The sequence below is a fragment of the Poecilia mexicana genome, unplaced genomic scaffold (assembly GCF_051168715.1).
Source record: "Poecilia mexicana isolate PSO_F unplaced genomic scaffold, ASM5116871v1 scaffold_13, whole genome shotgun sequence".
Lineage (NCBI taxonomy): Eukaryota > Metazoa > Chordata > Actinopteri > Cyprinodontiformes > Poeciliidae > Poecilia > Poecilia mexicana.
The window spans coordinates 5959791-5985660 of NW_028263382.1; the positions used below are offsets into that span (position 1 = coordinate 5959791).

Here is a 25870-nt window from a genome sequence, read left to right on the forward strand (position 1 = left end):
AAAAACACAAACACCTCATTCCAATTCAAAAACGTTATTAAAAAAATTGTTTTTCTGAAATTGCTGTGTTTCAATCAAGCAAATTTATTTTCGTAATTTCAATTTATGTAATTTTATGGTTAATAGAAATGAAGATAGTGTTAATCACACCTGAGAGTTTTTCAGTCAGAAGAGGACAGTTGAAACTATTTCCAGATTACGGTATTTAAAAAAAATCAGATTCAGCACCGAAAGCAGAAACTTGTTTGGAGAAGTTGCATCATTCCAGCCGGACGTCTTGATCCAGAGGAAGTCAAACTGTTCCTGTAATTCCCTCTGAAGCAGACAGAGCAACAACACGCAGCAGGTCCGTCTGTCCTCCGGAGATTCAGGACGTTAACGACGTCCCCACAGACTCGCAGGGAAAACAACAAACTTTGTTTACAGACGCAGTGATAATTAGATTTAAAACTTTCAGCCAAACTAAAAACAAATGAAGTTATGTGAAGTTTTTCTTTTGATTGTTCCTGTTACTGCTAGCTTAAAGTGTTCCTGCGGGACTTTCTGTTTTTATTATAGATTAGTTTTATTTACTTTTGACTTTTTCACTAATTCAGTTTTGCAGAGAATTTGATTATTTTTATTAGCTAAATGTTGCTCACAGGAGCACAACTACATATTATTCAGGTGGATGCAAAAACATAAATCGGTGTCGTCGTCGTCCCCCCCCCTCCCCGCCCCCCCGCCGAGACGAAGACACATGAAAGGTAAAACTCGCTACTTTTACATTTACATGTGGCGAGGTGAAGGAGCGTAAGGGCGCGGTGAAGCGAAGGCATCATCGGCGCGCCGCCCCCTCCAGACGGGGTTTTGACGGCCCCTCTGGTGCAGCGCCCCTATGCGCTGCATACCCACTTTTTGCGCAACTGGTTGCTGAGTTTTAGTTTAGTTTTTATTAGTTATAGTCACAGTTTGAGTTTTTCCATCATTAGGTGCAGAATTCAAAAAGGTCAAAATATTATTGTGATTATATTTACATCGATTGGGATGAATACTCAACAGAAGAAACCATTTTCAGAAACTGTAATTAATTATCACTAACAACAAACTAACTGCAGTTTTCTCTTTTGCTGTCGCTGTTTTGAGGACAATCAAAAATCTTTTGTCCGTAATTTGCCGACAGTTTACGTAAAAATATGCAACAAATTAAATTATAATTTCATTGTTTTAGTTTTATAAACTCACAAAATAGGACCAGTTAGTTATATTTTTTGTTATCACACTGCCAACCACTCTTTTTCCTTCCACTTAACTTTCTATGACTTTGCCATACATTTTTACTCTCTACAAGTTGTAGTTAGCAAAATTACAGGAAGTAAAGGCTTAAATATTTCACTCTACGGAAGCCTGTCTTTCAGAAACGAGTGACAAAGTCAAACTTTTGCGATTGACCAGCAGATGGCGGTAAATCTGTCATGTTCTTGGCTGATTGCGTCAGTGGGAGGAAACTGAAGGGGTTAAAAGCTGCAGCGTTGCGGTCTGATTACATCCGAGAGGAGAGGTTAAACAGGACGGACAAAACTTACTTTATCATACTTTGTTTTAGCATATTTAAAATTTACAGGAATAATTAGCTTTCTCTAAAATGCATTTCCGTGTTTTGTAATTGCTGAAATTCAGCATAGGTGTCAAGTGAGACAGGAATTTTTAATTAAGTCCAACCAAGTGTTTTCAGGCTGTAAAACCTTCCATAAACCAGCTGAAACATGATGATGATGATGATGATGAACTCCACGCATGTTTCGTATTTCACCCTGGCTGCTTACTTTGACACCAGGCTGGTGAGGCAGCTGCTCTTCCTGGTCCTCCTGGTTCTGTATGTCCTGATTATCGGCTCCAACGTCCTGCTGATCGCGGTGATCTGTGTGAACCGGAGCTTACATGAACCCATGTTCCTGTTCCTCTGCAGCCTGTTTGTGAACGAACTGTTCGGTAGTTCCGCCTTGTTTCCGGTCCTGCTGGTCCAGATTCTCTCTGATGTTCACGTCATTTCTCTTCCTCTCTGTTTCACGCAGATTTTCTGCGTCCACAGCTACGTAACTGTAGAGTTTTTCATCTTAGCCGTGATGTCTTATGACCGATATGTGGCCATCTGTTACCCTCTGCGGTACAACACCCTGATGAGGAAGCGGAAGGTCACCGGTTTGACTTCCGGTTCGTGGCTTTCCGCTTTTCTTTTAGTAGTAATCATGACGTCTTTGAGTTTTCCTCTGCAGCTCTGTGGAAACGTCATAAACAAAGTTTACTGCAACAACTACTCCATAGTCAAACTGTCCTGCTCTGACACGACAGTAAACAACATTTACGGCCTGGTGAGCACGGCGCTCAGCGTTTTCCTTCCGGTCGGGTTAATCCTCTACACCTACCTGCGGATCCTCACGGTGTGTTTCTCTGCATGCGGTCAGACGCGGCAGAAAGCGGTCAGCACGTGCGCGCCTCACCTGGCCTCGCTCGTGAACTTCTGCACCGGATGTGTGTTTGAGGTGATCCAGAGCAGGCTCAGCATGCGCGGCGTCCCTCCGGTGTTTCAGATCCTCCTGTCTCTCTACTTCCTGGCGTGTCCGCCGCTCTTTAACCAGGCCGTCTACGGGCTCAAAGTGTCCAGAATACGCAGCCTCTGCAGGAGCCTGTTCCTGAAAACTCCGCAAAGTTTCTGAAAAATCCTGAACAAGTTTCTCTGGTTCATAAAGACAACTGAGGTTTTCTGATGACCCCAAAGTCTAACGTCCTGTAAACTCAAAGGTTTGTAAAAGATAAACTCCACAGTAGGTCGGTGGTTAAGAGCAGAGCTGGATACTAACTAGTTATAGTTACTCAGTTACATTTGCCTGAGTAATTTAATTCTAAGTACTTCTACACTTACCTGAGTGAAATTTCTTGATTTTCTACCCACTGAATGAAAAAAACTTTATTTTAACCAGGAATCCACTCACACCTGTAGTTTCTGTTAAAGTTTTATCAGTTTTTTATTGAAACAAACTGATTTGGAAATATTTTCTTTGCCTGATTTTATTTTAATATTTTTGTTTTTAACTTTTAATAATTGTTGTAGTTTTTGTCTTTTAAAAAATCCATGTAACTGTAAATTTTGATCCCTCTGATGATGTAATTTTTAAATATTATATGATTGGTGATTTGATCAGCTACTCAGTACTTTTCACCAAATTGTTACTCAAGTCATTTTTTGCTACTTTTTACTTTTACTTGAGTAAAAACATGAAGTAGAGAAAATCTTACTATAATAATAGCAGTTAGTCATTTTTGTTATTTAATATTGATGCAATAAAAATATTTAAAAAATGTCTTGTCAAAATATAAACAGAATATATTTATATTCAGAGATATATAATCATAATTCCAGCTTATGGAAGATTATTGTTTTAATGCATCAAATCATTGAAGATTTTTTATTATTTTCTTATTTCTGTGATTTGTCACAACGTTTTTCTCTTGTTGTTTTAAAAAGAAAAGTTTGATGCATTTTTAGTTTGCAAACTTGTAAAGTCTGCAGTAGACAAACTCACAGCTGTTCTGTCTTAATGATTTCACACCAACATTTATTAAAAAACACCTTCAGGTTATTTCAGCTTTTCATGGCTTAATTATTATCGTCTCATGGATTTCACCAGTTGTCTCACTGCTGCTGATTATTTTCACCTGTACAGCTGCTTTGTTAATTATTGTTATTTTTGATTGATTTTATTTTATTAATAAACTGTAACTTGACTCTCCAAAATAAAATGAAACATAAATGATTCAGTTTTGCCCTTAAGAGATATTTTTACCGTTACTGATGCTGCATGTCTTAAATAAAAATTAAAACAATTCAACTCTTACTGCATTCATTTTATTTTTCAGTTCAGTTGAATATATTAGTAATAGTTTTATAATACAATTTAATTGTTATTGAAATTTTAGTTTTTCTTCCCTCAAGTTCTTTCAACTTTATTTTATTTTTTTTGGCTTACATGAAAAAAAAGCTGGAAACTTTATCTTCAATTCAGCTAAAATGTGCTTTAAAAATAAAATGTAGTGTTTTATGTATTAATAATCAGGGAACAAATGGAAGATTTTTACTTTCATTACTCATAAAATAAAACATTTTCTGCAATATTTTGCAGAAAAGGTGCCGATTACTTTGATCTGTGTGGTTTAGCATGAAGACAATGACTGAACTTAAATGTTTTAATCTAAATTTAATCTGTTTTTCAATCATTTTTATAACTGACTAAAATATTATTTTCCCCAAAATGTTTTTCTCTTCATAGGGCGGATGATGTTCCTGACAGGAAGACTGAGTTAACGATCCTTTTGCTAATCAAATATTGAACAAAAGTGAGAAAAAACATTTTAAAAGTCTCTTTAGAGATTTCCAGCATTTATTTCTGAGTTTTTATGGAAATATTTTTGAGCCGCTGACCCAGAGACAACAGCAGGAAGTGGAATGAAACCTTATTTCAGCTGCTATAAAATCTTTATGACTTCATGACAGAAACAGCAGAAAAACACAAAACCAGGCCAATAAAATCGATTTAAACTCAGAGTTTATCACAACTGACAGACGGTAAAAGCAGCTTTAGTTTATAAAACACTTGATCAAAGAATCCATCCCCTCTGCAAAAAGCACAAAATATTACAAAGTGCTTCAGTTTCCAGAGCAAAAGTCTTAGTTCACCTGAAATAAGAGAAAAGTAACTTTAAAACAACTTTTCATCTGCATATAGGAGCTTGTTTTGTCAATAATTTCTTAAAGTTGACATTTTAAAAAGTTCTAGATCCACTGGCAGATTATGTCATTTTTATGGGAAACATCTTGATGTAAGTGAAATAATCTATCATTTTAAAATATGAATGAATTATTGACCTAAAAGAAGCTCCTGCTGAAAAGTTACTTTTAGTTTTCTCTTATTCCCATTTGCACAATGCACATAATTTATTGTTTTTCTACCAAAAACTGGATGATGAAACTCTTCAGTCTGATGCTTCCAGGTTTGTTAAAGGGCCGTTTTTACAGAGACTTTATGATTCGTTTTGTTTGTTGTTTTGTTTATTTATTTTGGGTATTTTTAATATTTTTTACTTCCAGTGTTTCATGTTCATGGGAATTTAAAGTTAATTATCTTTGAGAATCAAATTAGCATCTTATTACTTGAAAATGGTTTTAAAGCAACAATATTATCATTTATTGCAATAACTTCTGGGGCAATTTATCGTCCAGCTAAATCTGTAATCCTGACAGATCAAATTTCAATCTAATGTCAGGAGTATGAATACATTTGGGCTGGAAACCAGAAACATTTGGTAAGGTTTAGTGTTTCTGCAGTTCAGGAAGCTCAGCTCGTCCCAGAACCAGCCGTTTGCTGAAGCTGCGGATCTTTGACAGGTTGAGTCCGTACAGCAGAGGGTTGAGCAGCGGCTGGCAGGTCAGGAAGTAGAGAGATAAAACAACCCGCAGCGCCTCAGGAACCCCGCTCACCTCCAACCTGCTCTGAAACAGGTCAAAGAAACATCCGAAGGAGAAGTTAATGAGCGAGGCCAGGTGAGGCGCGCAGGTGCTCAGCGCCTTCTGCTGGGTCTGCTTGGATCCAGAGAAACACACTTTCAGGATCTCAGCATATGAATAAAGGATTAAGACGATAATCCCCAGGATTATGGTGAACATGTAAACTATTCCTCCAACGTTGCTGGCTGTGGTGTCGGCGCAGGCCAGCTTGACGATGGAGTGGTTGTGACAGTAGATTTTATGGATGACGTTTCCACAGAGCTGCAGAGAGACGGTCATTAATATTCCTGCTACAGATTCAAGGAGAGGGAAGAGCCAGGTGAGCGCGACCAGCCTGGCGATCCGGGACGGCGTCATCAGGGCGTGGTACTGCAGGGGGCGGCAGATGGCCAGGTATCTGTCGTACGACATGATGGCCAGGTTGCAGAACTCGATGTGAGCGTAGGTGTAAACACAGTAGATCTGCAGGAAGCAGAGCGGAGCAGGAATGATGTGAACATCAGAGAGGATCTGGACCAGCAGGAAGGGGAACAAACCCAAACTACCGTACAGTTCGTTCACAAACAGGCTGCAGAGGAACATGTACATGGGTTCATGTAAGCTCCGGTTCACACAGATCACCGCAATCAGCAGGACGTTGGAGCCGATAATCAGGACATACAGGACCAGAACAACAGTGAAATACAAATATTTCAGAACATCAGAGTGAAAGTAGGCAGTTAGTGTGAAAAACAAAACCTCTGTGGAGTTAATCATCATCCTGCTTAACGGTAAATCAGCCAGAAAACATGATCAGTGTTTCACATTTCACTCCTGCAGAAAGAGTCAAATCGTCCATGTGGAGGACCTGCAGAACAGAACCAGACTGCTCCGTCTCCACAGCTCCACGCAGTCTGACGCTCTACTTATAGCTGCAGATCTTCAGAGAAACCGCCCAGCTGACCTCAGACCAGTCAGCATTATCACCGTCTCACCTGGTCCAGCCCAACTCCAGCTGCTCTTCACCTGAACGTCTGCATCTGGCCCTGAAATGTTCCCTAAACTCACATAAAGGCACAAAATCATTGCTAAAAGGAGATTTCTTTGCTTGTGGGAACCTCTGTTTTCTAAGTCAAGTTACATTTATTTGTTTGGCACAATTCAGCAACAAAACAAAAACCAAATACAGGAACCAATTCTAAAACAAGCTTTGTAGTCCAGTTCCTGCTTTTGGAGCGGTCTCTGGTCCGCCTGGCGTTGCTTCAAGAATTCACTTCAACCGAACCCAGACCGAGGATTGGAGGACCAGACCTCAATTAGCGTTCACACCTCACCAACCGGACCGGAGTTTATAGGCAAACGGACTGGAGTTAGATGAAACTGGACTACAGATGGATTACATCAACCCAGAGTTGGATTAAAGTGGACTGGAGTTGGACTGAAGTGGACCAACTAATCTTTAGTTGGATTAAAGATGATATTTTTTGGGGGGGTTTTAACCATAATGTGCAGCTCCCAGCATCACAGCTCATACAATGTTGTGTATCATGAATCCGTAGCTCTTCTGTAAAACGGCCTACTACAATTTCCACAAAACAACGCACATGTAGCCACTCCCAAGTGGGCGGGAAAAATAGCAAAAACACCAAAACAGAACATCCAGTCTGTTACATTATGCTGTCAGGCTTAATGTCTATATCAGGGGTGTCAAACTCAGTTTCACCGAGGGCCACTTCAGAATATTGGCCCCCCTCAACGGGCCACATTGACGGTACAGATCAGGAGGGCATCCCTGCTGAAACACCCCAGACAAAAGGCTGACTTCCCTCATTCAGTTCTGTAGAGGCTTATAATGAGTCAATGGTCCAGGTGTGTTAGAGAAGGAACCATCTAAAGCTGCAGATGGTAGCTCTGGAAAACTAGGCTTGGGCACCTCTAGCATAAATGTATAAAATACAATATTAAAAATAAATTAAACACCTCATATTGTTAAATAACTGATTTTATGTATTGAAGTTTAAATATTACATTTGAGTTTCCATGGCCATTAAAATGCTGGGGGGCCACGAGTTTGACACATGTGCATTACGCCATAGAACTGCCAATTGGTAATTGAAGTAAAGTATCTTTGATTTCAAAGAAGCCGACATTGAAGTCGATTGGCAAATGAACCATCATGAAAGAGGAAGGCTCTTGTTGTCTCACTGCACCCCAAGAGATGCAGAACCTACAAAAACCGTTTCTGTCTGGTTTCAAACCAGAGACCTTTTGCATGTAAAGCAAACGTGATAACCACTACACTACAGGAACTGAACTTCTCTGCTTTGTTTCAGCTTGAGGTCCCAAAGTTGATGATGTGAGATGCAACGCATGAAAATGTCAACTGAGGTTTGCACTCAGATGCCTGGATTCAGAGTACAGACCATGACACCACAGAGCCTTGTTGACCTTTAGTAAACACCTGTGATGAATAGAACATGCAAAATCTGTTTCTGTCTGGTTTTGAACCAGCAACCTTTTGCGTGTGAAGCGAATGTGATAACCACTACACTACAGGAACTCATGCTGTTTGCAATGTTCCTGGTAGATGATCCACATTTTGTTAGAGACTAATGTCAACGATGGGCATGGAACAATGTCAAATACCACAGATCCTCTCAGAGAGCACAGTAACTTGGTGAACAAACTGTCAGACTTATACTTGTGCCTAATTTCACATTACAGTCCATAAACTAAGCCTGGGATCAAAAAATGTATTGAAGATGTCATTAGCAGAGACAAATGGTTCTACAGAGACTTGGCTAAATGGTTATAAAAATCAATAATTACAAATAAAAGATGGTTCAAAAATAAAATTAATAGATTAAAATAAAAAATATCTGTGAAATACAATCAACACTTGAAAATTAAAAATGGTTCAAAAATACAATCAACACTTAAAAATACAAAATCTCTGGAAAATAAAATATTATGTATGTTGTTTTGAAAAACATTGGAATATAAGCACTTTTATCAAATCTTCATTGTGGTAAAATCATGTAAGTTCTTCTTAAATCCATGGAAACTCAACAGTTTGTAAGGTAGGAGAGTTAGCTCAACAGGTTAGAGCACCGTGCTGGTAATGCTGAGGTCATGGGTTCAAACCCCATATGGGGCAATTCATGTGTAAGGTCTTTCAGGCAACACTTCAAAATAAATAAGGGTTCAAAATGAAAATCAACACTTTACAATAAATAAGGGTTCAAAAATAAAATCAACACTTCACAATTAAAAAATGGTTCAAAAATAAAATCAACAGTTCAAAATGTTTCTGTCTGTTCAGTCCATAAAATCAATACTTACTTTTTGTAAGTATTGATTTTTGTTGAAATGGCACATTAAATTCAAGTCTCCATTACAGACCAGAGAAAACTAAAGAGAATGAAACGTTGTGTTAATCCATTTGAGGAGCTGGCAGTTTATCTTGAGGAAATAAATGACGATGCAAAAGTTAATTAGACTGTAACATGCGCAGTCCGCTGCTCAACCACTGCGGACTGCAATGACTTAGAAACTGCTGGAAGTAACTCATCCAGCGGATTTAACAAATGGATCCTTCTGGGTTCACGTTACCCAGGAGAGCGGCGCTCTGGAGGAGCTGCAGACGTAACATCATCTGTCCGTTTAGGAGAAGCGAAACCACGCAAATAAAAAAAAAAATCCTGGTAAAAGCGCACACCGGACCGCTCAGGGTAAAACACAGAGTTCAGTTGATCTGTTTGGATCAGACAGATCCAACTGACTGATGAATTAGCGCAGATTTTTCTGCAGATGGGAACCAGGAGGAAGTTGTTCAGACCCCAGCGGGTGATGCTAATTTAAGTGAAGTCGCTTAATTTAATTTATTAAAAGTTATTGGGGCCTCAGTCAGTGGTTTTTGTCACTACGGAGAAAAATGTAGATGCATTTATCTGCTAAATCTGTGATGGGATCTGGATTCACGGTGAATATTAACTAAACAGCATAAAATGCGACTAAATATCCGATGTTAATATGATTGTAATTTCACGGATAAAAATAGTACATGACCGATTTTTTTTATGTTGTCAGTCAAGATAACGGATAACAAAAAAAGTCTAGCGCCACCTGCCGCCCTGACACCAACTCACACACATCTTCATTCACAGTCTTACTTGTAAATTGATTTTTCTTTTCTTGGACGTTTTGATGTTAGCTTGTCGATGTCTCAGTTTTATTCACTGGGAAAATCAATAAGCAGCTTGAGGTGACTCTGCTGCTCTCTAGTGGCGAGAAGCCGTAATGTTGGCTGGTAACAATCGGAATGCATTGTGGGAGATGTAGTTTGTAGTCAATTCGTGCTCAAAACCTATTTTAAGTCAATCATCGGCCTATAAAATGCTGGGCAGGCCACATAAAATGACATGGCGGGCTACATGTGGCCCGCGGGCCTTGCGTTTGACACATGTGGTCTATATTATCATTACTAATAAGTTTCCGCCTGAACACAGGGGGGAGGGGAGGTTGATTAGCTGATTTAAACAGCTGCTCTACTGATGACGTGGTGGGAGGGTTGACCTGTTTAATGCTAACGGAACCAAAACACACCGAACTGCGCAGCACATGCTAAGGCTATCAAAGTCAATAGCGGGCTAACAACAGTTAGGCTAGCATAACTGACCCACTGCTCACTTGTTCAATGTTTTCTTTAAATTAAAACTTTTTCCCCACCTGTGAAATCTGAAGCCCTTGTTATCTATGGCTGTCATAGGGTTGAATTAACCGCTAAACATTGAGTCCATTTTTCAGATTCTTTGCGTGATTGTAGTATTTTCCTGACCACTAATATTCCTGACCAATGGACACCAATGGCGATAAGTCACGTGATGTCCAGTCCAGTAATATATATCCATCAATGCTGCTGCCTCGCGCTCTGTCCTTCTCTCGCATTTCCCGCCACTAAGCAGTGCGTGTCAGGTTACATTGTGTCGCATTCAATGTTATCGGAAAAAAGAGATTCATGAGCTTAATGTCCGATTTGCCATAACAATTTATTGAATTCATAGTCGCCAGCTGGGTGGCAGCTACAGTTCCACCCCAGCCGGGCTACTTTTTTCCCAGCTGGGGTGGCGGATCTACAGGGTAGATCCCAGTAGATCCGCCCCTGCTCTGCTGACAACCATAGCAACCGGAAACAGAAGCGTCCATTTGATGATGACATCATCCTGTTGATGTCGTAGGTCACTGAAAGGTTAAAGAGCAGCAGAGGAAGGTTTAGTGCTCAGTTCAGTGGAGATCATTGTGTCTGTGAAATAATGTCATGAATTTTATTTTAGATGTTTATGTTGATTCTTCTGCCAAACACTGATGAATATCAATGATGTTTTTTTGAAAAATAAGGAAAATCATGCTGAATTCTACACAGGTTCCATTTTTCACTCTTGCTGCTTATTTTGATACCAAGCAGTTTAAATACTTATTGTTTATGTTTGTTCTGTCTCTGTATGTCCTGATTATCGGCTCCAACGTCCTGCTGATCGTGGTGATCTGTGTGAACCGGAGCTTACATGAACCCATGTTCCTGTTCCTCTGCAGCCTGTTTGTGAACGAACTGTTCGGTAGTTTGGGTTTGTTCCCCTTCCTGCTGGTTCAGATCCTCTCTGATGTTCACATCATTTCTGCTCCCCTGTGTTTCCTGCAGATCTTTTGTCTTTACACATATGCAGGCATAGAGTTTTTTAACTTAGCCATCATGTCTTATGACCGATATCTGGCCATCTGTCATCCTCTGAACTATCATTCTTTGATGACCTTGAAGAAAGTTGCAGTTTTTATTGCAGCAGCCTGGATAGCTGCCTTCCTGGTAGTTTCTTGTACAACATCTTTGAGCTTCTCTCTGCAGCTCTGTGGAAATGTCATTAACAAAATGTACTGTGACAACTACTCTATAGTGAAACTGGCCTGCTCTGACGTTACAGTCAATAACATTTATGGCCTTATTAGCACTGCTTTCTGTGTTTTTGGTCCAGTAGGGATAATCCTCTACACCTACATGAGGATCCTGAAGGTTTGTTTCTCTGGGTCCAAACAGACCCGGCAGAAAGCCGTCAGCACCTGCACCCCCCACCTGGCCTCGCTCATTAACTTCTCCTTTGGTATTTGCTTTGAGGTGCTGCAGAGCAGGTTTAACATGAGCAGCGTTCCTAATATTATCAGAGTGTTGTTGTCATTGTACTATATAACATGTCAGCCGTTGTTCAGTCCTGTGATGTACGGCCTGAAACTGTCTAAAATACGTAAAATGTGGAAACGTTTGTTTAGGAAAAAACTGAAGTAAACATGTTTATATTCAGCTGAGACTGCAGGTCTGTCTCCACTGTGACTGGAGCACAGAGTCAGCCTTCAGAGTAACATCAAACCCTGAGATGAAAGTAATAATTTAATTTGATTCTTTATGTACATTTACAGATTAATCCCTTAATAATTATTTACCGCCACGTCACATAACCTGGATCTGCTAATTAGATCCTTTCCTGGACTTTTACTGGTCTGCTCTGCATCAGAACCAGAACCAAACTGTCATGATCCGTGTTTCTGTGTATTTATATTAAAGTTTTTCTGTGTTCAGTTTCTGTCCTGTGAGTCTCTGTTGTTTCTGCTTCTTCCCCGTTGATTGATCCCAGCTGTGTCTCATTCCCTGATTACCCTCCAGTGTGTTTAGTCCCACCTGTTGTCTCTGTCTCTTGTCGGGTCCTTGTCGTTTGTTGTACGTCTTCCGCCTCGCTCTCCAGTCGTACTGTATGAAGTCCTGGTTAGCCTTAGCTCCCACATTCAGTCACCAAGTTGTCAGTTGCTACCGGTTATTAGCTGTGTGCTATTGTTCGTGCCGTGCTGCCTGACTGGACTGTTTAGAGCAACATTCATCAATAAATTCATCATCATCACCATAACCTGGGCGTTTATCCTCACCACCTCACAATCCCCGCATTATGACACAAACATGGAGAAGCAGCTTTCAGCTTCTGTGCTCCACAAATCTGGAACAAACTCCCAGAAAACTGAAAAACAGTCGAAACACGAAGTCCTTTGAGATCTAGACTAAACACACCTGGTAAAGTTGCTGTCAAAACATAATTAATCAACATTTTGATGTGTAATGATGGTAAAATGTAATGTTTACTGGTTTCCTCAACTGTTGACTGCATGGCGTTTCTATTGCTTTGTATTTATATGATTTTATCATGTAAAACACTTTGAACTGCCTTTTTGCTAAAATTGCAATACAAATAAACTTGATTGATCTATAATCTTTAGCTACTGATTGATAGGTAATGACTTCCTCTCTGAGCATAATATTGATGCCAGGTTTCTAATAGAAACATTAATAAAGGCCTGGTTCTAATAGAATTAGGACCTGCAAATTACATTTTCTTAAGAGCCAAAAGCACAACAAAAGAGTCCCTACAATTTTTCAGGATTTACTTAACAGTAAAAATGTTTTTCTGGAAAAATTTGACTCTTTCTGAATAAGTGTTAATCAGTGTAAACGGCCATGGGTGAAGTTTGACCCCAGCTGGTAACACTTTATTTGAAGGGTGCACATGGGACATGACACTGTCATAAACGTACCACCTGCCATGAACATGAATCAGTCTTCATGAATATTTACAACTGTTGTCATAAAGTGTCATTTTGTAAATAATGACACTTTTAATGCAAAGTCGACTTTATTCAACATGTCTTTGTTATGACAACCTGACATTAATTTAAGCAAGAATAATCATTATCAAAATTTAAAATGTTATATATCTTTGGGTACTACATTACTGTGACAGTTATAAGCTCATTATAATTGTGTGATTAATATTTTCCCTTAAATATTCGACTAGTTACAGAAGTCATTAAGTTTTATTACACTTTCAAAAGTTTAACAACAAATTCATTAATATTCCCCCTACCTGAAATAAAGTGGAACAAGTAGGACCAATAAAAAAGATTTTATTAAGTTTTATTACACTGTAAGATGATTTAATAATAATTCCTCTTACATCAAGTAAAGTGGAACAAGTAGAACTAGTAAATAATAGTTATTAAGATGTCATTAGCTGTTACTACAGTGTCTAATGCCATAATAACAGAGTCGTTAATATTAACCTTTACCTCAAGTTAAGTGAAACAAGTAGCAACCTGAAAATTACCCAAAGCAGTCACCATGGTTACCACCACCAATACACTTTAAGATTAATGCCCATTTGTGTGTATGTTGTCTGTTTTTATGCACTTTTTAACTTTTGCTTTGATGGGCTGACTTGATGACAATTTACCTCATACACTTTACAATATCAATAAAAAATAAATATATTTATTCATTGTTTGTGAGACTACAAAGAAACAAAGAGTCAGAAATGAAATTTGTTTGATTTTATGGTGAAAGAACAAAAAGGAAAAAAAGAAAAAAGATAAAACGCTTAAAAATCGTTTCAGGGGATTATGTGTAACATTTATATTTCATTGAAATACTTGCAAAAACAAAATCTTCAACAGTCAGATTTCAGACTTTTCTGTATTCAGCTGCAGAGCATTAAAATAAAATGATACCAAACATTTCTTTAACATCTCTCTAGCCGATCCAAAACTTCACATCGTATGCATAGTTATTGAGAATAATCCCTACAAAACTGCTAAAATATCTGCAGAATCTGATTATTAAATGTATTTAAGGTTTATTAAATGTTATCACTGAACTAATTGCACACAGTATTGAGCTCCGTCAGCTTTCTAAAATTTAATATTTTAAATGTTTTTTCTACTTTCTTACTGATCATCTTCTGTGAGACTCAAAGAAAATGAGTCACAAAAAGCCCTGAATCAGTTTGACTCATAGTAAGAATATTATGTGAAATCTTACAGAGACAAAAATAATTTTTGCATAAACATGGACCAATAATTGTCCAACACAGCCTGACTTCCTCTGCTGCTCTGCAGGTGTGAGATTTGTGTGTGTCCTCCACTCACACCTACGTTAACAAATCTTAAACGGGTATTAAAAGTTACCGTACCGTATTTTCTGCCGGCTCCATCATTTGGTGAAACTTGGATTAGAGCTGCTGCTCTTCCACATCAACAACTGGAGGTGGTTTGAGCTTCTGATCAGGATCCATTGGTCTAAAAAGTCTAAAACAAACAGCTACATCTTTCTCAGAAGCAGCTTTTTACACATGCTGCGTATTCTGGACATATTCAGGCCGTACAGAACCGGGTTGAAGAGCGGCTGGCAGGTGAGATAATACAATGGAAATATTGTTCTGAGCAAGCCGGGAACCGTGTCCATGTTAAATCTGCTCTGCAATATTTCAAAGGAAACACCGAAGGAGAAGTTGATTACAGAAGCCAGGTGGGGGGTGCAGGTGCTGACGGCTTTCTGCCGGGTCTGTTTGGACCCAGAGAAACACACCTGAAGGATCCTCAGGTAGGTGTAGAGGATCACAGAAACAGGAACACAGACTGTGAGGAAAGCCATGATAAGTTCATAGATGTTGTTGGCTGTGGGGTCGTTACAGGCCAGCTTGATGATGGAGTGATTGTCACAGTAAACCTTATTGATGACGTTCCCACAGAGCTGCAGAGAGGAGCTCAGGAATACGGTGAAACCAACGCAGAAAAGAGGAGGCAGCCATGTGATGGATATTAGAAACGTTATTCCCCTTGCAGTCATCAGGGAGTGATACTGCAGAGGACGGCAGATCGCTACGTATCGGTCATAAGACATGACGGCCAAGTTAGCAAACTCTACACTTGCATAAGTATAAATACAGAAAATCTGCAGGAGACAAAGAGGAGCAGGAATGATGTGAACATCAGAGAGGATCTGGACCAGCAGGAAGGGGAACAAACCCAAACTACCGTACAGTTCATTCACAAACAGGCTGCAGAGGAACAGGAACATGGGTTCCTGTAAGCTCCGGTTCACACAGATCACCACGATCAGCAGGACGTTGGAGCCGATAATCAGGACATACAGGACCAGGAGGATGAAGAAGAAAAAGTAGCTCAGCATGTCTGTGTCTAAAAATGCACTCAGAGTAAAATATAAGACATGAGTGGAATTAATTTTCATTCTTAATTTTGTTTGTAATGCAAACATGAAGACGACTGAGTTGAAAAACTGATCACAGAGAAATGCTACATGCTGACAAGATAAACTAGAGGAACTAAATCACAAATATCTGTGTGTCTTTACGAACTAAAAACAACAAAGGGTTGAATATGGAAACATGTACAGCAGCAGGAAGTCAGGAAAGGCGTTACGACTCCTAACTGAGCTCAGATCTGCTTCCCTTAAAGAGTCAGAGAGAGAAACGCCCACAGCAGCACAACCAATAATCAATCAACTCACCAAACAATATTTACACTTCAGCAACTGGCTCTGTCAGTTCATGTGAGTTTTATTTTAAAATTTTACACAAACAATCTTAACCTACACTATGAATGAAGAACTAATGTAAAACATATGAAAAATATATGAAATATTAAATGTAAAAAGTAAAAAATCTTATTCAATAGGTTAGAATATTATTGAAGATCATTTTTTGTCTAATCACATTACTAAAATAATTATTATATTAATTTCACACATTGATGTTTTCAAGCCTTCACTTCTGTTATGATTACTTTCATTACAAATAATTTAAAACATCAGACCAATAGAAATGTTTTCATATAAAAATGTGGCCTGAATAAAAAGTCTGTTTAATATTAATATCTGCTTATCGGTTATTATTTTCAACTTTTAATCTGAAAAACAAACTTAATTGGAATACATACTCAGATTTATTGACCATGAATGTACTAATTTAAAAAAGATTCAAAAAAATATGTAAATAATATTGAAAGTGTGTGTGTGTGTGTGTGTGTGTGTGTGTGTATCCTTGTTTTTGATGCAAAGTAAGAGCCATTTCCCTAACAAATACGACATTATTGGGACCGACTGCCCCTTATGGGGCCCAAAGCCCGGATCATGCAACTTTTACATTCAACCAAACCCAATGAACCATTACAAGGATTTTTTTTATTCATTTGTTGTTGTTAGCATAGATATTAGCTTAGCTTATGGGATCTATTACTGAGGAAAACCATTTAACTTACCGTCAGTGCTGGGTTTGATCTTGGGGTAAATTAAATCTGAAGCTCAAACACCTGCACAACCTGACCAGCGTTTCAATAACTGATATTTATTAACAGATAAATGGGATCTTTTTATGTACTGCAGATCACACTTCTTATTGTAGTATTTAAAAACTCCTGGATACGTTTTTGAGATATTCTAACAAAAAATATCATAGCTTAGCAAAAAATTGTAAGTAAATGGAAACAGACCTTTGCTGATTTAAGTCATTGGTCATTTTGAAGAGATGCTACCACTTAGCATCTCTTTGCTAATGTTTGCAAAAATACAGAGTGCCTGCATTAGAATGAACCCTTAGCACCCAGGATGAATGGGTTGCCATCCTGTGATCGGACCTTGTGCAACGAACAGAACTGACCCGTTCTTTGCTAACAGAGTCCATTTGAATCTGGCCCACTGGGGCAATTAGAGGCAGAATCTGTCCTTTGACAATGACATCAGTGGGATGACGTTTCCAAACATTAAAAGCAGCAGAGAGACCAATGTAAGGTTCAGTTCGTCAGAACTCACTGAGGTGTTTGTGTGACCTCCTGAAATGTTTCTTTTGTTTTGTTTAAGCCAAAGAGAAATCTGATTTTTTTTTACTTGTTTAAATTTAACTATAATCTAAGCCAGTCAGTTGCAGGTGTTTCTCATAAGAAATGTGTAAATTGATTCTTCTTCAGCTGAATTATTATCAACATCTTAGGAGTAAAACCTTTTATTGGTCATGAACTTTCGGGGAGTTTTTTATTTCAAGATGAACTCAACTCAGGTTTCATATTTCACTCTGGGAGCTTACATTGATGAAAAGCTCTTCAGATACCTGTTTTTCACCATCCTCCTGTGTCTGTATGTCCTGATTATCGGCTCCAACGTCCTGCTGATCGTGGTGATCTGTGTGAACCGGAGCTTACATGAACCCATGTTCCTGTTCCTCTGCAGCCTGTTTGTGAATGAACTGTACGGTACCTCTTATGTAGCTGTTGAGTTTTTTAACCTAGCAGTCATGTCCTACGACCGATACCTGGCCATCTGTCATCCTCTGCAGTATCACTCCCTGATGATAGTGAGGAAGGTTTCTGTTCTGACTGCAGCTGCATGGTTCACTGCTTTTATTTTTATGGTTTCTATAACATCGTTAAGTTTTCCTCTTCAGCTCTGTGAAAACTTTATTAACAAAGTTTACTGTGACAACTATTCTTTAGTTAAACTGGCCTGTTCAAATACTACAGTCAATAATATCTATGGACTTGCTGCTGCTGCTCTCATTATCTTTGTTCCTCTTGTTTTGATCCTCTACACCTACCTGAGGATCCTGCAGGTTTGTTTTTCTGGGTCCAAACAGACCCGGCAGAAAGCCATCAGCACCTGCACCCCCCACCTGGCCTCCCTGTTAAACTACTCTCTGGGGGTTTGCTTTGAGCTGCTGCAGAGCAGGTTTAACATGGACCATGTTCCAAATTATGTAAGAATATTTTTATCCCTGTACTTTCTGACATGTCAGCCGCTGTTTAACCCTGTGATGTACGGACTGAACCTGTCCAAGATACGCAACGTGCAGAAAAGTCTCTTTTCTATTAAAAGGAGGTGATATGATGGTTGTGCATATCTAATGTTTTTAATGACAATTTACTGAAACGTTTTACATATTTGACAGCACAATATCTGTCTGTAACTTATTTGTTTATTCATGTGGTTGAAATATTTTAATCATCTCTAAATGTAGATGGTTTGGAAAACCCGCAGCAGGAAGCAGAGTTTTAGTTTAAAGCATCTTTCACCCTGACCCCATGAAGACAGTGACCCATCCAGTCGCTGAACAGACTGATCTAAAATGACCGCAGAAGCATAAACTAAAATAACTAAGAATAAGAATTGGATCGTCACTTTTCACTTCTTTCCTGAGCTCCTAAAGCTTGTTGCTCCATCGATAAATGGTTTCTCTTCTTGATGCTCTAGAACCACCTGGTTCTGCTTCCCCAGAGGAATCATCATCATGTGCATCAGCGGTCTGAGGTCGGCGTCCAGACATTAGCTCTACACCCGACTTACTCCAGAATGAGTCTGACCCCCGGCAGTGCGAAGCAGGACAGGACCTGTCCAGATCACCAAAAGAATATTTACAAAAAACAGAAATGCAGTCTAAAATCAAACCTCAAATTCAAGAACTATCTGAGACTAACTGGCTCTGCTAAACCTAAGATCACCATCAGCAAAACGGATTTTATTTACGACTTCATCTGTGAGCAGAACATTGATGTGACATGGTTGGATGACAGGAATGAATGAATCAGCTGTACTAATTAAATCAGTGCCTCCTAATGCATTTTTAAGTGGAATAGAAAACATAAGATTAGAAGTGCTTACTACAGTTACAATATGTCTGGATTTATTAAACTGATAGAAAGTCTTTTTAGACTCTTGGATGTTTTGGAACTGAGATAAATGGTGTAAAACTCAACTTCAGGTTTATTATGAGACCCATAAATAAAGACTGCGTAGCTGTCACTCCACAGTAAAACACAAAAGGGAAACTTTCTTCGCAGAAATTATAAATAAATTCATGAACGATGCTTGAGCCTTATTTGTACCACCTGTGCCTGCCTGCTCCCACAGCTCAGCTTATAACAGCAAATAAGATTAACTACCATCGTTACACAGGTGTTACTCAGCTCTACATTATGATGTCACCAGGTGACCTTTGAACCCAGCCAACCACTGAACAGATGCTAAGAACAGATAAACGTGTCAATGTGCCAAAACTTTCTCCAGCTGAACAGAAACTGAAGTTTTAATCTTTGGACCTAAAGAGGAGCGATGTAGAGTTATAGATCTATAGTTATAGATCTAGAGTTGTAGATCTAAAGTTATAGATCTAGAGTTGTAGATCTAGAGTTATAGATCTAGAGTTATAGATCTATAGTTATAGATCTATAGTTATAGATCTAGAGCACATGTGTCAAACTCAAGGCCCGCGGGCCACATGTGGCCCGCCATGTCATTTTATGTGGCCCGCCCCAGCATTTTATAGGCCGATGATTGACTTAAAATAGGTTTTGAGCGCGAATTGACTACAAACTACATCTCCCACAATGCATTTCGATTGATACCAGCCAACATTACGGCTTCTCGCCACTAGAGAGCAGCAGAGTCACCTCAAGCTGCTTATTGATTTTCCCAGCGAATAAAACATCGACAAGCTAACATCAAAACGACCAAGAAAAGAAAAATCAATTTACAAGTAAGACTATGAATGAAGATGTGTAAGTTGGTGTCAGGGCGGCAGGTGGCGCTAGACGTTATCTTGACCAACAACATAAAATAAAAATAAAAAAATCGGTCATGTACTATTTTTATCCGTGAAATTACAATCATATTAACATCGGCTATTTATTCGCATTTTATGCGGTTTAGTTAATATTCACCGTGAATCCAGATCCCATCACCAATTAAGCAGATAAATGTATCCACATCTAAGCGACTTCACGTTTCTAATTCTTCGCAGCGGCGGAGCCTCGTCCGCAGTGGTTGATCAGCGGACTGCGCATGTTACAGTCTAACTTCTGCATCGTCATTTATTTCCTCAAGATAAACTGCCGGCTCCTCAAATGGATTAACACAACGTTTCATTCTCTTTAGTTGTCTCTGGTCTGTAATGGAGACTTGAATTTAACATCAAAATGGTTAGCTTACTAAGCTTTTTTTATTTGTAAATATTGATTTTATAGCCATTTAGCCAAGTCTCTGTAGAACCATTTGTCTCTGCTAATGACATCTTCAATACATTTTTTGATCCCAGGCTTAGTTTATGGACTGAACAGACAGAAACCATTATACAGTTTGAAGTGTTGATTTTATTTTTTAACCCTTTATTTTGAAGTGTTGATTTTATTTTTGAACCTTTTATTTTGAAGTGTTGATTTTATTTTTGAACCCTTATTTATTTTGAAGTGTTGATTGTCTGAAAGACCTTACACATGAATTGCCCCATACCGGGTTTGAACCGATGACCTCAGCATTACCAGCACGGTGCTCTAACCTGTTGAGCTAACTCACCTACCTTACAAACTGTTGAGTTTCCATGGATTTAAGAAGAACTTACATGATCTTACCACAATGAAGATTTGATAAAAGTGCTTATATTCCAATGTTTTTCAAAACAACATACATAATATTTTATTTTCCAGAGATTTTGTATTTTGAAGTGTTGATTCTATTTTTGAACCATTTTTAATTTTCAAGTGTTGATTGTATTTCAGACATATTTATTATTTTAATGTGTTAATTTTATTTTTGAACCATCTTTTATTTGTAATTATTGATTTTTATAACCATTTAGCCAAGTCTCTGTAGAACCATTTGTCTCTGCTAATGACATCTTCAATACAATTTTTTGATCCCAGGCTTAGTTTGTGGACTGTAATGTGAAATTAGGCACAAGTATAAGTCTGACAGTTTGTTCACCAAGTTACTGTGCTCTCTGAGAGGATCTGTGGTATTTGACATTGTTCCATGCCCATCGTTGATGTTAGTCTCTAACAAAATGTGGATCATCTACCAGGAACACTGCAAACAGCATGAGTTCCTGTAGTGTAGTGGTTATCACATCCGCTTCACACGCAAAAGGTCTCTGGTTCGAAACCAGACAGAAACAGATTTTGCATGTTCTATTCATCACAGGTGTTTACTAAAGGTCAACAAGGCTCTGTGGTGTCATGGTCTGTACTCTGAATCCAGGCATCTGAGTGCAAACCTCAGTTGACATTTTCATGCGTTGCATCTCACATCATCAACTTTGGGACCTCAAGCTGAAACAAAGCAGAGAAGTTCAGTTCCTGTAGTGTAGTGGTTATCACGTTTGCTTTACATGCAAAAGGTCTCTGGTTCGAAACCAGACAGAAACGGTTTTTGTAGGTTCTGCATCTCTTGGGGTGCAGTGAGACAACAAGAGCCTTCCTCTTTCATGATGGTTCATTTGCCAATCGACTTCAATGTCGGCTTCTTTGAAATCGAAGCTACTTTACTTCAATTACCAATTGGCAGTTCTATGGCGTAATGCACATGTGTCTACATCTACATTTTTCTTGTAGTGACAAAAACCACCCCAATAACTTTTAATAAATTAAATTAAGCGACTTCACTTAAATTAGCATCACTTCACCCGCTGGGGTCTGAACAACTTCCTCCTGGTTCCCATCTGCAGAAAAATCTGCGCTAATTCATCAGTCAGTCGGATCTGTCTGATCCAAACAGATCAACTGAACTCTGAGTGTTTTACCCTGAGCGGTCCGGTGTGCGCTTTTACCAGGATTTTTAATTATTTGTGTGGTTTCGCTTCTCCTAAACGGACAGATGATGTTACGTCTGCAGCTCCTCCAGAGCGCCGCTCTCCTGGGTAACGTGAACCCAGAAGGATCCATTTGTTAAATCCGCTGGATGAGTTACTTCCAGAGGTTTCTAAGTCATTGCAGTCCGCAGTGGTTGATCAGCGGACTGCGCATGTTACAGTCTAATTAACTTTTGCATCGTCATTTATTTCCTCAAGATAAACTGCCAGCTCCTCAAATGGATTAACACAACGTTTCATTCTCTTTAGTTTTCTCTGTAATGGAGACTTGAATTTAAAGCGCCATTTCAACCAAAGGTTTTGAAAGCGCTTCCTAACCAGACGCTCCAAAGCGTCCGGTCCATAACTCTTCAAGTCGCTGTCAGCTCCGGTCAGAAAGACGCATTTAGTTCAGAGACCATGAGATGTGTTGAGAAAATAAATTTAAAATAAGCTAGTTTTAAAACTTAATATGTCTTGATTCAAATGGCCTAAATTGTGGTTTTAAATCAGTAACTTATTCTGGCCTATTGACCTTTATTTTAACTGTAGTTCCAGCAGATGGTTTGCTAGGATCGTTTGAACTGCCTTTTGTCTGTGAGAAAACAATACAGTGGAAGTTGTAGCTTTTCACACTCATCTGTGAAAGGCCGTAAACACGGCAGGGGTTTAGGCTTCAGATAGAGGGTCAGAGATAGCTCCTGGTTGGAGGAGCAAAGGTACGCCTTATTTGAATAAATTAAATACAAGAGGATAAAACTTTCTACACAGAAGTAACACATTAGATTTGCCCTTGCAATTCTCCAAAGATGTCTTTGCACGTCTTTCCTTTTCTTCTTCTTTACATTTATGTGAGGTAAATTAATGTATGTCTCCGTTGTTCTGCAGTTTCTGGTGTAAGTTTGTGCATTGTCTTACTTCATAAGTTTATGCATTGTCTTATATTGGATTAAACTCTGTAATTCTGTGATGTCAACACGCATTGTTGTTTCCTTGTGCCTACACGTGGCCCGCCGAGAGGACCTGGGATCTAAAGGAAGAGAGAGCCAAACTTTTTTCCAAAGTTAACTATTTTAGATATTATTCTTCCTTAACATTTGGGGGCTCGTGCCGGTTCTGGAATCTCGGCGGGCGGCTGTTTGGCCCTGATTGATCCGTTTCGGCCCGACGCTTCGGTGTGGTAAGAAACTGCTTAATTATTTTTTGGTTCTCTGAAGTGCCGTGAGGTCGGACCGGGGCTGGTTGCTCTTGGTGTGTGCGGCATCACAGAATTTAGAAGCTGCAGCGGTATATAAAATCCCTCCTAAAAGAGTCTGTAGTTTAAGGATTTGAAAATACACATAAAACGGGGGTTCGTGGCTGTTCCAAGCAGCAGGATTTTGCGCTCCCTCTGCTAAAGCTGGGTTTCTTTTGAATTCTTTGCCCTGAGAGTCGTCCCGTACCTCTTTAAAAGAATTTGGGTGTCTGTGTATTACTTAGCATGGGTTTGTATCAACCCGGAGATTACGACTCATCTCCAGTGGACTAATAATTGGACTGGTTTGGGATTAATAGGACTGAAGCGGGTTGAATCACCCTACTCCAGGAGTAAAAGGACTGATAGCAGGTTGAATCACCTTTACCCTGGCTCTCTGAACCGGGTCGCCGTAAGTAGAGGTCTGTTACTGGATGTATCGTCTTTCTCTGGGACCCTGAATCGAGTTGCCAAAGAGTATAAAGGACTGAGATAAGTTATTTAATTTGGTACAGGTTGAATCACCTTGAAGGACTGAGAAGTTGAAATGAAAATAAAAGATTTGTAAAAGTGAAGTTGGAAGATTATAAGATGCATCATACGTTCTTTTAGCCGGCGCCTGACATTTCCTTTCCTGTCTTTTCTTGGCTGAACTACGACGTCGTCTGTGTTTCTCTGTTGTGTACGCTTCTCTGTGTTTGTGTGCGTGCTTGGCTGCAGGTTGATCTATTACTGATTTTGTGTCTGTCTTCCGCCGTTGTATGTTTCACCGCGCGCTGCTGTCTGTCTCTGTCTGAGTTGTGTTGAGATTGTGCAGAAGAGATTTGTGTCTTATGCGTTTGTCTATTTTGCTGGATGTTATGTTGCTGTGTTTCTGTTAACTCCTGCTTCTGTGGGACAGAGATTTCTTCTCCATTTTGGTTACAGGTTTTGTTTCACAGAGCAGGGGGCCTGATTGACCACTCCATTTGCATTTTGGGAGTGCTGCAGTTCTGTTAACATTGACATTTCCAGCACACTCTTTCAGAATTCTTGGATTTTGATGTGAATTTCTTTTAGAACTGTGTTTTATGTTGAAATGAAAAGTACGAAATGACAGATTTACAGATGTTTCTACTTTCTCAGCGGGAGACATGTGTGGCATCAGTTCCAGGCTGGAGCACTGGAATGATCTCATTGCTTTTTTATGATATTGTAACATTGACAATCACTTCAATTTCTAGGTTTCCTGACACAGGATGGAACACCCTCACTGATTGGAACAAGGGAACTATTACACACCCTCACTAATCAGAATGGGGACGCAGAACTGATAAATATGGATGTTTTTCTGCTTGACAGTGTTTTCTACACTGTTAATGTAGGACATGTTGAAACGCTAATGAATGACTTTGTTTCTTGTAGGACGATCTTCGTGTGCAGTCCATTTTGCATATTACATGACCACATGAACGGTTTTTGGGACTTTCTTACAGGGGGTCTAGTTACTGGGTAGCCATTTAATAACAGTGGGCTATCATGAAATAAGGTTGTGTGTATAAACTGGAGTTTTTGAAATAGGTTCACTCAGAACTGAACAACATTTGAACTACTGGATAATTATGTTTCTTTCAACCATGGTGTTATAATGATTGTGTTTAAGACTTTCTACAGGACAAATTTTGGTTTGACATTTGGGTAAATATGTGTTTGGAAGATGGAATCAGTACAAATTGGGAGGTTCTAACTTTATGGTTCACAATTTTTTTATTTCACATGTTGGAGTGTGACGGAAAATTACAGGTGAACATGGGGATCTTTTCAGTTGCTGTAGGTGAATTACACTACTCAATGTGTTTGCCCAATGTCATCGAGGAGAATTGGGAAGTATATTTCTTACATTGTGGGTCAACTAATGTAAAGATGCCTTCAAATACTGAGAATGGGGTCGTGTTCCTGCTCTCACTGCCGTGTTGGGGGAGGATCACACCTCACTTTGTTTGGTCAGCTTGATCTGGGGTAACATCCTGCATCTTTCTTACAATGAGTCTGTTTGAGTGTGAATGAGAATGAATGTGTATGCATATGGCCATTGCTGGGTTTTAGGAAGCGCTATGTAAATATGACGTCACTTTAGGGAGTAGCTGTGTGATATTTTTTCTGATTTTGTACTGTTTAGACACAGTGCAGGTTTTGTTTAATAAATATACTTTTATTACTGCTTTACAGACAATTTTAAAGGTGATGATTACATATTTTGGTATCACACTCTGGTTGAAGCTGACTCATCTGCGTGTACTGTACAATTAATACGAAACAAGAATTTAGCCTTGGCTTGAAGAAGATATATTTAGTTATTAGGAAACTGTCTTATAAACTTTGACTAACAACACTAACAAACTAACCTAACTTCTAACTAAATTAACTTGGTTTATATGTCACATGGGTAACTGATTGGACATGTTGGAATTTTAACATAATGGGGAAAGTTCTTCGATTTTAGTTTTCCACCTATAAATTGTTTTTCTTTTTGAAACAAGAAAAACACAGGGGGATATTGTAAAGTTAAGAGATTACTGATAGAACTTTGAAATTTACATCATCTCAGTCTAGTTTGAATACTAGATGGAAGATTTGGAGAAATGG

General features: G+C 39.0%; 5 protein-coding genes and 1 non-coding gene across 6 annotated transcripts; 4 read left to right on the forward strand and 2 right to left on the reverse strand.

The window, feature by feature from the left end:
* The first annotated feature begins 828 nt into the window (after positions 1-828).
* LOC106914325 (olfactory receptor 6E1-like) lies at positions 829-2943 on the forward strand. The gene has a single exon (XM_014981053.2). The coding sequence runs from the start codon at positions 1746-1748 to the stop codon at positions 2694-2696; it is 951 nt and encodes a 316-aa protein (XP_014836539.2). The 5' UTR covers positions 829-1745; the 3' UTR covers positions 2697-2943.
* Positions 2944-4982: 2039 nt separating this feature from the next.
* Positions 4983-6301, reverse strand: LOC106914327 (olfactory receptor 4B13-like). The gene has a single exon (XM_014981054.2). The coding sequence runs from the start codon at positions 6299-6301 to the stop codon at positions 5348-5350; it is 954 nt and encodes a 317-aa protein (XP_014836540.2). The 3' UTR covers positions 4983-5347.
* A 4597-nt stretch (positions 6302-10898) lies between these two features.
* LOC106914274 (olfactory receptor 10A3-like) lies at positions 10899-11855 on the forward strand. The gene has a single exon (XM_014980963.2). The coding sequence runs from the start codon at positions 10926-10928 to the stop codon at positions 11853-11855; it is 930 nt and encodes a 309-aa protein (XP_014836449.2). The 5' UTR covers positions 10899-10925.
* A 2679-nt stretch (positions 11856-14534) lies between these two features.
* On the reverse strand, positions 14535-15762 carry LOC106914273 (olfactory receptor 11A1-like). The gene has a single exon (XM_014980962.2). The coding sequence runs from the start codon at positions 15660-15662 to the stop codon at positions 14706-14708; it is 957 nt and encodes a 318-aa protein (XP_014836448.2). The 5' UTR covers positions 15663-15762; the 3' UTR covers positions 14535-14705.
* A 1680-nt stretch (positions 15763-17442) lies between these two features.
* On the forward strand, positions 17443-18276 carry LOC106914266 (olfactory receptor 11A1-like). The gene has a single exon (XM_014980950.2). It carries the CDS (start codon positions 17443-17445, stop codon positions 18274-18276), a length of 834 nt encoding a protein of 277 aa, XP_014836436.2.
* Positions 18277-21516: 3240 nt separating this feature from the next.
* trnav-uac (transfer RNA valine (anticodon UAC)) lies at positions 21517-21589 on the forward strand. Its single transcript has one exon. It is a non-coding gene; the product is annotated as a tRNA-Val (tRNA).
* The last annotated feature ends 4281 nt before the right edge of the window (positions 21590-25870 follow it).